Below are 14,259 nucleotides of genomic sequence, written 5' to 3'. Positions count from 1 at the left end.
GGCCCAAATATTTAGCAATTACCAAACAGCACACACTAAGCTTCAAAATTAAACCAAGGTTTTATTCAAAGCATCTATTAAAATGGTAGCACATCCACTCTGCTGCTGTTAAGTCATGCCAAACTACAACTTAATCTTTCAAAGCACTGAACACTTCAAGATTTTCTTTGTATGTAATCACTTTAAAAAACAAAATCAGTCTTCAGTTTTTTTTTTTTTTTACTTGGTATTTTACTCAAAACTTCTTACAACACAAAACGGCTGCAGACAAAAATCAGACAGCTGAAGCAAAGTAAAATTCTGTGTGCTTGTCATACTTCAATAAATATTCTGCCAGTTGCCCAAAGCATTACAGCCGCCTGGGAAAATATTTAAAAAAAAAATCCAAATGAAGTTATGACTCCACTCTGCAACTGGCTGGTAATTACACAAACTTGTGCCCTGTGAAATATTAGTCAGGAGGAATTCTGAGTTATGACTCAGATGTACAAGAGATTTACGCTCAGGGCTTATTTTGCGATCAGACTATTTGCATGCAGCCAACTGAACAGTCAAAACCATGTAACTTACTTGAGAAACTCCGAACTTACACTAATCACCAGTTTTACCTAGGTTAAGAAGCCTAGAACGACTGGAGTGTTTCATAAACCTGAAAGTTTAGGCCTTTTTAAGCCTAAACAAGAACAAATAAGCTCCATGTCTTCTAAGTTTAGGAGCTGTAAGGAAAAGGTAAACCGTATCACCGGTGCAGAATTATCTACATTCAATGAAAGTGATTTTTTTTTTTTAATTACTCAATTACTATTTAGTTAAGTGCATCAATACATGATTTAAACCAACTGGGTTAATGAGATTTTCAACCAACAGGTTATCAGAGAACATAATCCCATAGCTGTAGTTTCTGGTGTAAAATCACGCTACTTTTCTGGAACAGCTGAATGCCCTGGTCAGCCTATACCAAGTGATCGATAGAATTATTTCTTCCTGTTGTTTAAGTGACAGGGAAAGTGGCTTCCCTTCTCACCTGAATTTCCTGACCTTCAATAAGAGGAATGAGTTAAAGCAAGTAGGTCAGTAAATATGAATTATTAATATCCCCTAAAGCAGTAGCTTAAAAAAACCCACCAAAACAACCACAACGAAACCAACAAAACCAAAACCAACACAAACCAAAACACACATCACTAAGTCCAATTTTAAAATAAAGTTTCATTAGCATATTAGGACTCTGGTTGCCTTCAAAGCAAAATACAGAAAAAGATCACCATGAGTCAATGCTATTTGAAAGTATACAACATTCACAAAGTGACAACATATCCTGCTAAACATTTTATGTGAGCATCTGAGTACTAGGCAGCATTCTGTAACTTCATTGATTTGGGAAATATATGAAATCACACATGTTAACACACTATCTTTGGAAGCCTATTTTCTAGTTGTATAGTGAATACTTCTCTGCAGTGTTTAATTGATAGCTGTACTACAGTTAGTGAACATAAAATTGGCATGTTATCCTGAAGTAAAGCAGTAAGGTGGCTTTATGCACAGAAAGTACGGAGGCTTCTATTTGCTAATAATCCTATAAAAGCAATACTTTAGAACTTAGTGTTTGCTAACAGGAGATCTAGAATAGTTTACTACAAATCAATACCACCCTGTAAATACCGCCTTTATTAACAAAATCAAGTGCCAAATCACTACAGGGTCCAAAAATATCTGAAAAAAATATCACCAATTGTTTTCCTTTGTCTAGACTTTGCAAGACTAATCATTTTCAGATGAACCCAACAATGTGCAAAAGTTCCCAACATCACGTTAGGAATAACAAGTGCTACCAAGAGATTCTCTGCTGAAATCAAATCAGAAAACGTAAAACAGCAAAGTCAAGCCTCATACCTTGAGCAGTCACAGCGAAGATCCTGAACAATCTTTTTTTCTTACATGAAGCAGTTTCGTCCCCTCTACAAGTTGTGATAACTAAACTCTGCCTTCCACTTCAGTGTTACTAGGTAAAGATACACTGACGTCAGAAATGTACTGTTTCATTGCTGCTTAACAACATCTTCAGACCTACAACTTAACATAAATTTGCTTAAATAGTCAGATAAATACTTTTTCTTTTGTCAGCCTTCTTTGGCCACATGTACCATTCTACTAATCGCGAACACTTTCTGAACAAAGTGCTTCCTCTGAAAACTGCTTCAAATAAATGAATTAACCTTGCAAAATCTAGCTTCCCACAACACGTAAGTTTGTCAACCCTGCATTATGCAGTCCCATATTTACAAATACTTAGAAACTTTACATCCATCTTTTACCTTACAAAAAGTGCAATTCTCTCACCCCATGTTATGGGGCAACAACATTCTTCATAAATTCTACAGAATAGCAGCCTATGATAAGCAAATAAGGTGCTTAGCTTATGCCCATGATCTAACTGGTTTAAGTACCACCAGGAAGTACATTTTGTATAGGCAGACTCTGTTTCTATCTACTGCCGAAGCGGTGCCACAGCGAGGTTTGCAAGCTCGATGAGAGCCAGTGCGCCGTGCATGCGTTCACGCTGTTCCTGGAGGCGGCGGCAAGCAGCTGAATGAGCGTTGTTCTTCTCTTCATCATCCTCTTCATCGGATTGAAGGTATTCCATTGGGTCCTGCTGCTCCTGATCTGTTTTCTGTATTGTTTTAGTTTTCAAAGCAGGAGCACGCTGTTCTCTACTCTCCCAGTATCTACCAAATCAAACATGAGGAATGCTTTTAAAAGATACGCGACTGGCTCGCACAGCAGCAATCTAAAGTACTAGCTTGTATCCGACTAAGCAGTGCATTTGGCTTTATCTTTCAGCCCTTATATAGCAGTATTTAAGCTGTAAGAAACGTCCTTTATTCAGTATTTTAAGTGAACATCTGTGACAGATCTCTACACAGTGTTCCCAGCAGGCGTTTCTCCCTAGGCAGACACAATTGTTGCCCCTCATACAGATGCAAACTCTGCAAGACTGCAGCACTAACTAACAAGGTGTTAGCAGGTGATGATCAAGCAAAGAGAAGCATTTAAGCAGAGAACGAAACAAAGAAAAACAAAAGAAAAAGTCTCATGAGGAACTTCATGTAGACCAGGAGTTCACACTTCTTGAAGGAAAGGCATTGAATTGTACTGGAGAAACAGATGGGTTTGGTGGGTTCCCCCCTTCCCTCCCCTCCCCCCCCACCGCCCTGCTAAGAATAGAATGCTTTCTCAGACCACCCTTACAAGTATTTAGAGAGGGATGACACCATGAGAGAACTTACTTTGCTAGCCACTCAGCCACAGCTTTATTGTCAGCTGTCTGCTTCTTGCTCAGCTTGTCTGTGAACTCTTCCCTCTTCAGTCGGGCATACGGGTGTTTGGGGCAATGGCGGTTTGCATGTGTGAATCTGCTTAAACAGCCTTAGAAAACACAAAGTGACAATGAAGAACACATTACGGAAAGCAGCCAACCAACCAGTAAACATAACATCTGTGGGATGAAGATGCTGCTCAATGCAACCTTCCCCACTCACAAAACCCGAGATCTGGTTGAAAACAGCAAGCCTTGGTTGCAACGTCCATAGCATGCCACATCATTTTATACATTAGTCTCAACTGACAGAATTACTGATAACCCACTTACATATTTTATGCAATCCTTAGATAAACATTTGCATGGTTACGCAGATTCTGCGTGGCTCCTCCCTTCTCTAGAAGCTCCTCCAAAATTAAAATGCAAAGCTTCTATGGATCTTTGCCGTGTGAACATGCATACATTTCCAGTACTACACTGAACCTAGTTGTGAAAGCTGCAAATTGTTCTGTGATGGCTCACCATTCTCTGAGCAGACGAAAGGTTTCTCCCCTGTGTGGAGACGCTGGTGAGTTTTGAGCTGCCCACTCTGAACAAAGGCTTTCCCACAGTCTGGGTAGTCACACAAGTAAGGCCTTTCACCTTAAAAATAACAACATACAGATTTATGAAAGCTGAATATAACAGAAGGATCATAGTATCCAGCAGTGTCCCTGACTTGAGACTTACACAAGCAGACTCTTTCTACTCACTCCGGCACTAGCACCTACTCAAAAAGCCCTGGTGTATCAAGTAGCAGAGATCCACTTTTACCCCAGACAGATCTTTGCTTTGAAGTACATGTTCAATACTACAGAATTATACAATTATTTCTACAAGAAAAAAAAAATTGTCATATTTTCTGATTTAAACCTCTTGCACAGCACCACATAAGCTTTGTCCCATGAAACTATGCATCTATAGAGCAAGAAATATATGCAGTTAAATGAGTAAATGGACAAGTAATATAATTCAAGTTGTAACCAGATAAATTTTATCCTTAACATAACCTGAACTATGGTACAATAACTGAGATCAACAGTATAGTAACATATGAAGTTGTAGAAGTACTTCATTAGGGAAGACTATTAGAGAAAATTCGTAATGGATAAATGGAGGTAGCAAAAGAAACATGTTCCAGACTTAAGCCAAGAAAGTTTTCTCAGGTCAGACATCAAGGAAGGCTTTCCCATACAAAAAGCAGCAAGAAGAACAGAGATGGCAGGTGCCTCCTCCCTCAAGAGGACCTGACGGTGTGCGGCTGTGCAAAGGCAGACCATGGCACCGCTCGTGTAGCACCACTCCATGGGAAGGACGACAAAATGAGGGTGGATGCTGACTTACTAAATCAGGGGAGGAACACCACGGTAAGCTCTGCTCAGTTAAGTAGTTCATACAAGCTCAACAACTAATACAACCAAGTGAAACAAAAACATCGTTTGACCAAACAGCACGAGGGAACTATCTAATTAGTCTCAGTTACTTGAGTCAGGGTAAGACACCATGGGAGCTAAGGTTTTCCTGGGCTTTTGTTTGGGTGGTGCGGGCATTTGCATGTGTGGGGGGAGAGTGTTGGTGGTTGTGTTGGCATTGTGAGCTACATTAGTTCACAAATTATTGCAAACGGAGTCCTGTTGGAACGTGGAGAAAAAAAAAAAGTATTTGCTTGGTTTAAAAAAAACAGCATGTCCAGTTCAACCTCAGCTGGGTATTGAGCTGATCCTACATTTTAACTTAAATGTGAGTTGCCTTCTACATACAGCTCAGTAAACTGACATGACCACCTCCACCCAGAAAATGAATTCTAGGTGGTGGGAAAGACAACTGAACGGTGATTTTAAGCATGTGAACTCTTTTCTCAAGGTTTAAGCTACATTTCCAGGGTGTTACACTGGCCAAGTTACTAGCAACATTTTGAGTTAGTGTTTCCTCTTACAGCTAAACTTCAATTGCTGTGTGAAAAATACATCGGCAGTCAGAATAAGAAGTGCTACCACGTACAGAGCACCGTGGGCAAGAGAAGTTCTCCCTCCTACACAGTAAGCCACTGACAGCAACAGATAAAATATTTACACAACCTGCCATTATACCCCAAATTGCTGCTACACTATCACATGACAAACACAGTTTACAAAGACTTCGATTGCACTAACAAGTCTTGGAAGAAAGCTATGATTAACATAATGGCTACAATAAAATACTCACAGGTCGAGTTTGTTGGGAGTCTATTTTTTTTTTTTTTAATTCCTTCCCTGCTGCTTGCTAAGCAGCTGAGACCAGCGACTCACACCTCGCCTTTACTCACCGGTGTGAGTCCGTTTGTGGGCCTGCAGCGACTTCTCTCGTGGAAAGACCCTGTTGCAGATATTGCAGCGTATCCTGCTGGAAGAGTGCTCTCCTTCGCTGATCAGGTCGCGGACGGTGTCCGCTCTCGGCCGGCCACGCCGTATCCCATCCTGCGTGGAAATAACCGCGAGGCTGAAACCCTGCGCGCTCGCGCCGCTGCACTTCAGCCAAACCCCGCGACTCTCCCCGAAGTGACTCTCGAGTCACGGGTGCGACCGAGGCCCGGCGCCGTGACGGCGCCAGCGACTGAGCCGCCAGCCCATCCCCGACAGCGGGGCTGCGGCCGGGAGGCGTCACGCATCGCAAGGGCCCCGGCGTGCGCTCAGCGAAATGGGGAGGAAATAACAAAACAGAATAGAACTTCCCAACCCCCCCGCCACTTTTAAATTGAGGAAGGAGGGGCAGGAGCCCCGCCGCCGCTCCGCCTGCGGGCGGCTCCCTCCCCTTCTCTTCCCTTCCCGCCTGCTCCCGCTCCCCCCACACGACGGACAGCACCGGGGCGCGCGCCGCGCTGGCGGAAGTGACTTCACTTTAAATCTCCGGGCGGGGGAGGGGCGCGAGGCGCGCAGTCACCCTTTAATTCCGCCGCCCGCCCCACCCCGGCCCGCGCCGCGCTCACCTTCAGGTGCCGGTCCCTGCCGCCGCCGTCCGGGCTCGCCGCCTCCTCCTCATCCCCAGCGGCGGTTCTGCCCGCTCCTGCGCGGGGCGGCGGGAGGGCCGAGGGGGCGGTGGTGCCCCCGGGGCTGAGGGTCACGTTGTGGGCGTTCTCGCCCCAGCGCCAGGGGTAGACCATGAAGTCGCTGAAGCCGGGGCTGGTGGGGACGGGCGGGGCGGCCGATGGCTCCTCGCCGCCCCCCCGCGAGGAGGGTTTGATTGGGGTGGTTTTGATAACGGAAACCAGGACGCGCTTTGGGGAGTCCTGACAAAAAATCAGCGGAAGGCCCGGTGGCAGCCGCTCTGCCATCGCCGACCCCCGCGGGCACCGGCGCTGTGAAGGGGGTGAGGGCGCGGAGGCGCTCCGCGGCCCCTTAGCCCCTTGTCCGAGCCCGAGTTCCGGATGGGGGATGTGGAGCGGTACAGAGGTACTGCAGCCGCCGCCACCTGTCTCCGCCCGGGCCCGCCTCAGCCGCTCATCGCCGGGGACGGCGGCTCCCGGCGGGGTCTCACTGCCTTCCCTTCCCCTTCCGCGGCCACCCCCGAACGGATCCGCAAAGTCAACGGCGGCCCCCAGCCATAGCAACGGCCGGGGTGAAGCAGCCGCAGCGTCCCCGCACCTTTCCGAAGCGGCGCCGACCCCTCCGATAGCCCCGGTCCCGGCGACACCCGAGGAGAAGCCGCCGCGACCCCTCCGCGCCTACAGCCCAGGCCGAGCCCCAGGTTTTCCCGCGTTACATTTCGCGCCTGGGCGTAGCCAATCACCCACTGCGGCGCAGCGTCACAGAGCCGACCAACCGCTAGGCGGGGAAGTCAACTGCCACACCCCCCTGGGGCGGGGCCCGAGAAGGACGCGGCTTCGCTTCTGTCGTCCTATTGGGCAGGCTGCCGGCTCACCGGCAGACTTCGAAACTGAGTGGGCTCGCGGGCCGTCCCGCCGCGCCGCGGCGCTCTGCTTCTGCGGAGGCGCTGATTGGCCCGCCGCGCCTGGGGTGGGGGAGCAGGCGGGGCTGGCGCGCCGGGGCGGGCTTGGCGCGCGCGGTGCCGGGCTGCCGTGGGCCAATCGCCGCGGCAGCGCGGGGGCCTTGGCGCGCCCGGCGCGGGGCGCGGCATGTGCGCGGTTTAAAGGGGCCGCCTCGCGGGACAGCGCTGCCCGCCGCGGCGGTGCTTTCGCTCTCCCGCGGCGGGAGAAGCCCTCCGCCCGCCGCCGTTCTGCTCTCAGAGACGGGCAGAGCTGGGAGCGAGCGCACTTGCTGGCAGGGAGCGCTCCCCCGGCGCTCGTAGGGCGGGAGGGCGCTGTGGAGGAGGAGGCGGCGGAGCGGCCGTTATGGCGGTTGCAGGGCGATGGCGGGGGTGGGCGTGGGGAGACGCCCCTTCCAGCAGCGGGCCCCCGCGGTGACAGGCGGCGTGGGGCCGCGGCTGTGCGGCCCTCCGGCGGCCCGGCGGGGATCCTGCAGCCCGCAGCGGCTCCTCGGGCAGTGGGCCCGGCCGGTACCGCCGCCGCGTCGCTGTAGAGCAGCCGGTACCGGGCACAGCAGCCCAAGAAGTGGGCAAGAGATGGGCCGAATGGCTGCGGGGCTTCCCCGGGCCGCCGCCGCCTCACCGGCTGCCAGGGGCCGCGACTCGGGAGTTTTTGGAAGTTTTTCGAGCACGTGGATTAGAAGTTTGCTTAGATTATAACTTTTAGGTCATTACTGTTTGAGGGACGCGTCTTTCCTTTGACCCTTTTACAACTGTTTAGCTATTTATACTGCAATGACTAAAATGGTATTTAAAAATCTAGTCTACATCCTTTGAAACTGAGGCCCCGTCTAGTTCTGCAGCCCGTTAGCACAAACTGCTGGACGCAGGGTCAGGCTGCAGGTCCACTTGGGTGCAAGGCTTCCATGGCCACAGGTAACTGGGATTTGTGTCATCTTTAACTCATCCGTGTGAGCGAAACATACATGGCTGATCTGTGAAAGATTTAGTGGTAGCGAGGGATGATTTGGAAACTTGGTGGAATACGCTGATCTGGCTTTAGCTGTTAAAAACATGAATAGGTTGTATGTTCAGTTTTTAAATGCACAAGTAGACACTGTACCTCATTTACCTTTGAAAATCTAGTTACTTGAAACTAAGAAGGCTTTAGCTTTATCAGATAAAGTAATACTTCGTTTATATTATGCTGTATTTCTGTGGTTTTTAAGCAGTAGATCTCACTGTTCTAAAGCAGGAGCACATTTCTTTCTGCGGGCATCTTAAGCTGCAGTTAACTAGTACCAGTACATTAACGGCCACTTTTGCCTGACTGTCTTACTGACTACTTCTAGGTTGTGAAATAAGCAACTTGCATTTCTTACATTAAGAGCTAAATTTTGCGACAAGTGTCAGAGGCACAGAGAAGCCATGAAGCTCTAAAAACAGTGAAGCTTTTTCTTTCCCTGTTCAGTGTTGCTCCCTGGAGTTTGTATGCTGCAGACTGATGCCTTTTAAGAGCGTTAGCAAGCATCACCGCTGTCAGGAGCAGGAAAGTGCAAAGCAGGCCAAATTTGCAGTGTATGGCTACTAACTAACCCCGCTCTGGGTAATGGGAAACTCCCACCAGTTCTCCCCATGTAGACACTGCAGTATCCACCCAGAGACAGGCAGCCCTTTTGTTATGAGTTACAGTTCAATTTGTCACAACTACCCTTTTAAGCTAACTAAAAAAACTCTTAATTTTTGCTTAGGTAAATTCTTGTTTATAGTAATGGTAGCCTAGCTTCTTGAAGTCAGTGTTACCTGTCAAAGCACTACGACTACTATTTCAGGTCAGGCCTTGCTTGCCAGGCCACAAAGAAAACACTACAGCATGTAACTTTTGTTTCCAAAATGAGCAAACAGGTTTCCATATGCTTAGATCTAACCCACTTAAAAAGCTTGAGCCCTAAAAATAACCTGTGGAAGAAAGTTCTGGGAAGAGAATGGCATTGTAGAGGAGTGGTAATACAGAATGATATGTTAAAATCTATTTTGAAAATAAAAAGGACTCATGTTGAAATAACTGCATCCCAAAACCAAGCTGTGAATACCCTTTTAACTTTCCAAAACTATATGACTGATGCCTCAGGTAGTACATGTTCGGGAACTCCACTGACCAATGGAATTAATGTTATGATTTCGTATGTAAAATTGTAGATATTGTGAATGATGCAATGCATTGCTAGTAACTGAATATCTCTATACTTACTCTGTGCTTACCTCAGTGTATGTGTTAAATTTTGTAATGATATTCAAGGGCCTGGCAGCAGATTAACTTCTTTACATGGATCTTGTCAATTTTGCTAATGCCAAATAATAGATCTTTGTTAGTGGAGGCAGCACAAGAAAAGGAAGAAGTGAGCTGATGCCACTTCTGATATTTTAACTGCTCTGAACAATAGTGTTTCATGTAGTAATAGCAATGACTACAGAGAAGTGACCTCTCTGTCCAGCTCCTGCTACTGGAAAGAGAAATGTGCACACAGAATGCACGTTGTCTAAAGGGCTTAGAACACGCTGCTTTTCAGTACATACAGTCACATGTATTAAACTAATAGTTCCTGTAACATTGTGTAAATACTGTTCTGAAGTAGTCATCTGAACTGTGGTATCTTAAAAATATTTGGCATTTTTGCTCTTGATAATATTCTGATGCTATGCTACTAGCTTAATGTATAGAAGCATTAATATTTTAGCATTAGTGTAGGAACAAGAAAAAGTTCTCTTAGGTAAAGGATGAAGATAATGAAACACTACACAACCTACAATCAGATAAAATCCTACTTATTATTGCAACAAAGCATACCTTTTGTTACATGCAACATAATACAGAAATATTGAAAGGACAGGGAGCACGAGTTCAACAGAAAACAAGGAAAAAGTACCTGTGTTCTATCCAGCTAGTTAGACTCCAGAAGGACATCACAGAGTTTGAGGATCATAAACTCTTACAGAAAAAAAAAGTACAACAGCTAACTCTTTGAGGTGGCTAAATGCTATATTTTTCAAACTAAAACAGAACACGCATACATGATAAATGAAGAGGAAAGAAGGTACATTTTCTTTCTGAAGCATGCTTCAACCATTTCTAGTGATATTCCGAAGTTCAAACCAGAAAACTTTGACACAGTGATGGTAGATAATATGAAATACTTAATCACATTGCAAGTAACCTTACTGTATGTTGTCATATGAATTTGTGTATGTTGTGGTTTAAGCTGAGCTAGCAATCACAAACAGGATAGCCATGCGCTGACTCCTCACACCCCCCAAATAGGGGAGAGCATTGAGAGGAAAGGGAGAAACTCACAGACTGAGATAAAACCAGTTTAATAAAATAACAAAATAATACTAATATGCCACTACTACTACTAATATATATAAGATGGCAACAGAATATAAAAGAAAAGATACTTAATGCAATTTCTCAGGAACTCCATCCCTGCCGAGCAGCAAGTCCCAGGAAGAGAGAGCACCCGGGTTCTGAACAGCAGATCCCAGGTAGAGAGAAGGCAGCCCAGAGCCCTCTGTAAGATGGCAAAATGCTGAACTAAAGGAACTCCTGAACAGAACTCAACTGAAACAGAGCAGAATCTCAATGGGTCTCCATCTCCCCAGCCGGGAAACCCAGCCCTCCTTAAACATGAAGCATGATGGTAATGGCATGGAATATTTGGGTTGGGCTAGATGATCTCCAGAGGTCCCTTCCAACCCTCACCATTCTGTGATTCTCACTGATCAGCCTGGGTGTCAGTCAAGCTCTGCCCCATCCATGCTCCCCTTCCCCGCTGCCTCACACCTGCAGACAGAGCCCAGAAAGACCTTGGCTCCCAGACCACAACTAAGATATCACTAAGTTCTTACATTTTCTTTGTTCCAATTCAAAAATATTAATTCTGTCCCAAGGTGTTATCTTACTGTTCTCAAAATCTGAACAATGACTGTGGTAGCTATGAAGAAGAAAAGTTTTCTAACTGCATGAAGAAAATTGACTCTATTTCAGTCAAACTAGCACAATATAATGACTTAGCAATAGTCATAATTTATCTAAGTGTTTATTATTACATTTTCCAATTTTTGTTTTATATCAAATCAATGCATTAAGACAATCAAATTGTTAATAGCTCACTTGAAGCCAGCTACTGAATGTTTCAGAGGGAAGGAAACAGAATGAGGTAAGCATGGCCACAACAAAGATATATTCCCATCTCTTCCTGTGAAGGTGATGGAAGAATAGTAGTTACCATAAGCAGATCCATCTTTGGTGATGTAGCTCTTTACTGCTCAGCTTAAAAATTCATTTGAGTCAATTGCGTTCAGCAGAATCACGTTGCTGGAAAATGTCCGCGATGGCACGATTCACTAAGTTAGGCAGTGTTACCCTCTCAGCCTGTTCGGGTGTCCTGCCCCAGAATGAGACCTTAAACCCTGCAGTGGGTTCAGGATGTTTCTACTCAGGCAGGAGAGATTTGCACACTAGAAAATGAGATTCATGTCCAGGGATGAGAGAGTGGCTGTAGGAAAGGTCGAAGACAGGGTGCTCCTTGCTGGTGATTAAATACTTGGCTGTAAAGATCAGAGGAACATCAGCCTCCATTCACAATTCTCTGTCTCCTGTAATTAGGCACCTTTGCCCTTTAAAAAAATTAAGCAAGGGTTCTTTTGGTAAATATGCCATATTCCACATCTATACCTGATTGGGAAGCTTGTGTTGGGCTGCTGTTCTGCGGATGTGAAAAATCCACTTGTGGAGAGAACCCGGATGGAGGATGTCCCAGAACAAAATCACTAACTGCTGGAGGTGGAGCCGCAACTAACAGCACTTTATTTCACGGAACAAGGTGTCTATATGGTACAACAGGTTTGCATGTCACAGGAGTTGTCCTGCACTTAGTCACAGAACAGAAACCGAAATCAAGTGGAAGCAATGCTACTGCAAAGGTCACCTAAAAGTATGTAAGTCTGTCACTTGACAATAACACACTGATCGCACATAGTGAAAACCTGCAAATGAAGACATTAAAGATTACTTTAATCTGCTGTGCAAGGCTTCTAATCAATTTGGGATTTGAAATCTGTATTACAGAAATTCTATTTTGATCGAGCATCAGAAAGCTAAGAACTTTTTGTAAAGGTTTACATGCATTTTAGAAAACAATTACATGGACGAAGAGAAGATATAACTAGTTCTATTTTTGGCTGTCATTGTGGAATCTCTGTGAGAAGTTTTACTTTTGTTTGGTCTCTTTTGGAACTTTGTGAAAGTAAAGATGGATTCCACAGAACACCAAATCTCTAATCTTACTTCTGAAATATTTCCGAATTACTTGTATTCGTCCCTCTCCACAGATACTATGACCTTCAAAATGCCTACTAAAACTGCAAGCACATTGTTTCTACAGTCAATATTGACACTCTCTTGTCTGCCATCTTCCATATACAGCATAACTTCAGGAGGCTTTAATTCAAGCTTGTAGAATGTTTTAAATAAAAATGTTTCAAAAATTTATGAAAAGCTTTCTGAATACAGTGTTTGTTGAGGAAATCTAGTGTGGATGCTGCAATTGATATCAAAAGGCTCCACAAAAAGCCTGCAATAAATTTGGTGGTGGTTTTTTTGATGTGCTGCAGTAATGTGGTGCTGTTAATGCGTTTCTCCAGACTAGAACAAGACAAAGTAGCTTTCCAGTTCCTTTTCACTGAAAACATGTTTCATATTTCTACAACATAAAACAACTATTCAGAGGAAAGAACATTTGATCTAGATAAATGTTTCTTATACAATATTTTATTACTATATCACATTCATAGATATATCTTCATAAATATTTATTTTGTTAATTATGGCTAGCTATTTTTTACAATTTAAGAACTGTGCATATATTCTCTTTGCTGAGTTAGCATTTCCTGCTTCAATTTGAAGCATGTCAGAGCCTAAGAGATCTGACTTGACTACCAGGATTTTGTGAAGCTGTTTGTGAGCAGATAATGGCCCTAACTTAGTTGCTGTCATTATTTCCATTGATGTCATGTCTTGAACAAGGATGAAGCTGGAAAGGGCACAGTCTAATGAAATTAGTTTTATTCTGTATAGCAAGCATGCCCTGCATAGGTGAGTTTACGTGAAAGCTGGGGAGGCACAGGGATCATGTTCAGGGCTTGGAGTAACATGTAGAGAGGATGCACCATGTCTTGTTTTACCACGGTGTGCCCAGACCTGCTGCACTCTGAGAGGGAAGGAGGGAGGAGACGGTTGTTTTGCTGCCAGCGCTGTCCCTAATCTCGCCTTTTGAAGCACCACAGGGAGTGTGATTTAGTTTCGAAGAGCTGTACCGAGGATAAGATTAATTTCAAAGTGAGGCGGGATATACAGTGAAGTTATTGTAACAGACGAAGTGTTAGTTTCCCATGAACGATTAGGATGAAAACAGCCTCATCACAGGAATCACCACTGCAGTCGGCATTCTTTGAGTGATTGTGTCTGAAGGCCTGAGGTTTTTACAGCATGTATTTGGGTTTACTGTAGCTGATAGAGGGGACAAACATGTTTTTTGTGCACAGTTGCCTGTGCCCTGTGAACAAATCATGTTTGGTCTCCAGGAGTGTTTGCACTGCTGGCCCTATCTATAAACCTCAGAGATAGTACAAGGACTTGCAGCTCGCTGCAGGCACCCCTTGGCTGTGACCAGCATGGCTCCTATGGTCACAGGAGTGCCCGCACTTCCAGCCTCACCACGTGCAGGCTTCGTGAGGGCCAGGGAGCTCCATTCACTGGTTTGCTGGGCAGAGCAGCTCTCCAAGTTAAACTGCGAAACCCGTAGGTCCCTCTGAAGGGCTGCATTTGTGAACTGTTGGAAGTGTTACTGCACATGCTCGTAGAGGTGTGCTGGTGTCAT

General features: G+C 45.3%; 1 protein-coding gene across 1 annotated transcript; it reads right to left on the bottom strand.

The window, feature by feature from the left end:
- Nucleotides 1-41: 41 nt before the first annotated feature.
- On the bottom strand, nucleotides 42-7,018 carry ZNF367 (zinc finger protein 367). Its single transcript, XM_065656433.1, has 5 exons — nucleotides 6,327-7,018; nucleotides 5,667-5,817; nucleotides 3,845-3,964; nucleotides 3,291-3,429; nucleotides 42-2,729 (listed from the first exon to the last, which is right to left on the bottom strand). Exons 1-5 carry the CDS (start codon nucleotides 6,669-6,671, stop codon nucleotides 2,492-2,494), a joined length of 993 nt encoding a protein of 330 aa, XP_065512505.1. The 5' UTR covers nucleotides 6,672-7,018; the 3' UTR covers nucleotides 42-2,491.
- Nucleotides 7,019-14,259: the final 7,241 nt, after the last annotated feature.

The sequence above is a fragment of the Caloenas nicobarica genome, chromosome Z (genome assembly GCF_036013445.1).
Source record: "Caloenas nicobarica isolate bCalNic1 chromosome Z, bCalNic1.hap1, whole genome shotgun sequence".
Taxonomy (NCBI): Eukaryota; Metazoa; Chordata; class Aves; order Columbiformes; family Columbidae; genus Caloenas; species Caloenas nicobarica.
Note: the sequence above shows the minus strand (reverse complement) of the source record. Positions and strands in the feature narration are given on the sequence as shown.

Coding starts and splice junctions, on each gene's coding strand:
- ZNF367 (XM_065656433.1), bottom strand. CDS start 6,671: ATGGCAGAGCGGCTGCCACCGGGCCTTCCGCTGATTTTTTGTCAGGAC. Junction 5,818..6,326: donor GCAGGGACCGGCACCTGAAG/GTGAGCGCGGCG, acceptor ATTTCCACGCAG/GATGGGATACGGCGTGGCCG. Junction 3,430..3,844: donor TTTCGTCTGCTCAGAGAATG/GTGAGCCATCAC, acceptor GTGTTTTCTAAG/GCTGTTTAAGCAGATTCACA.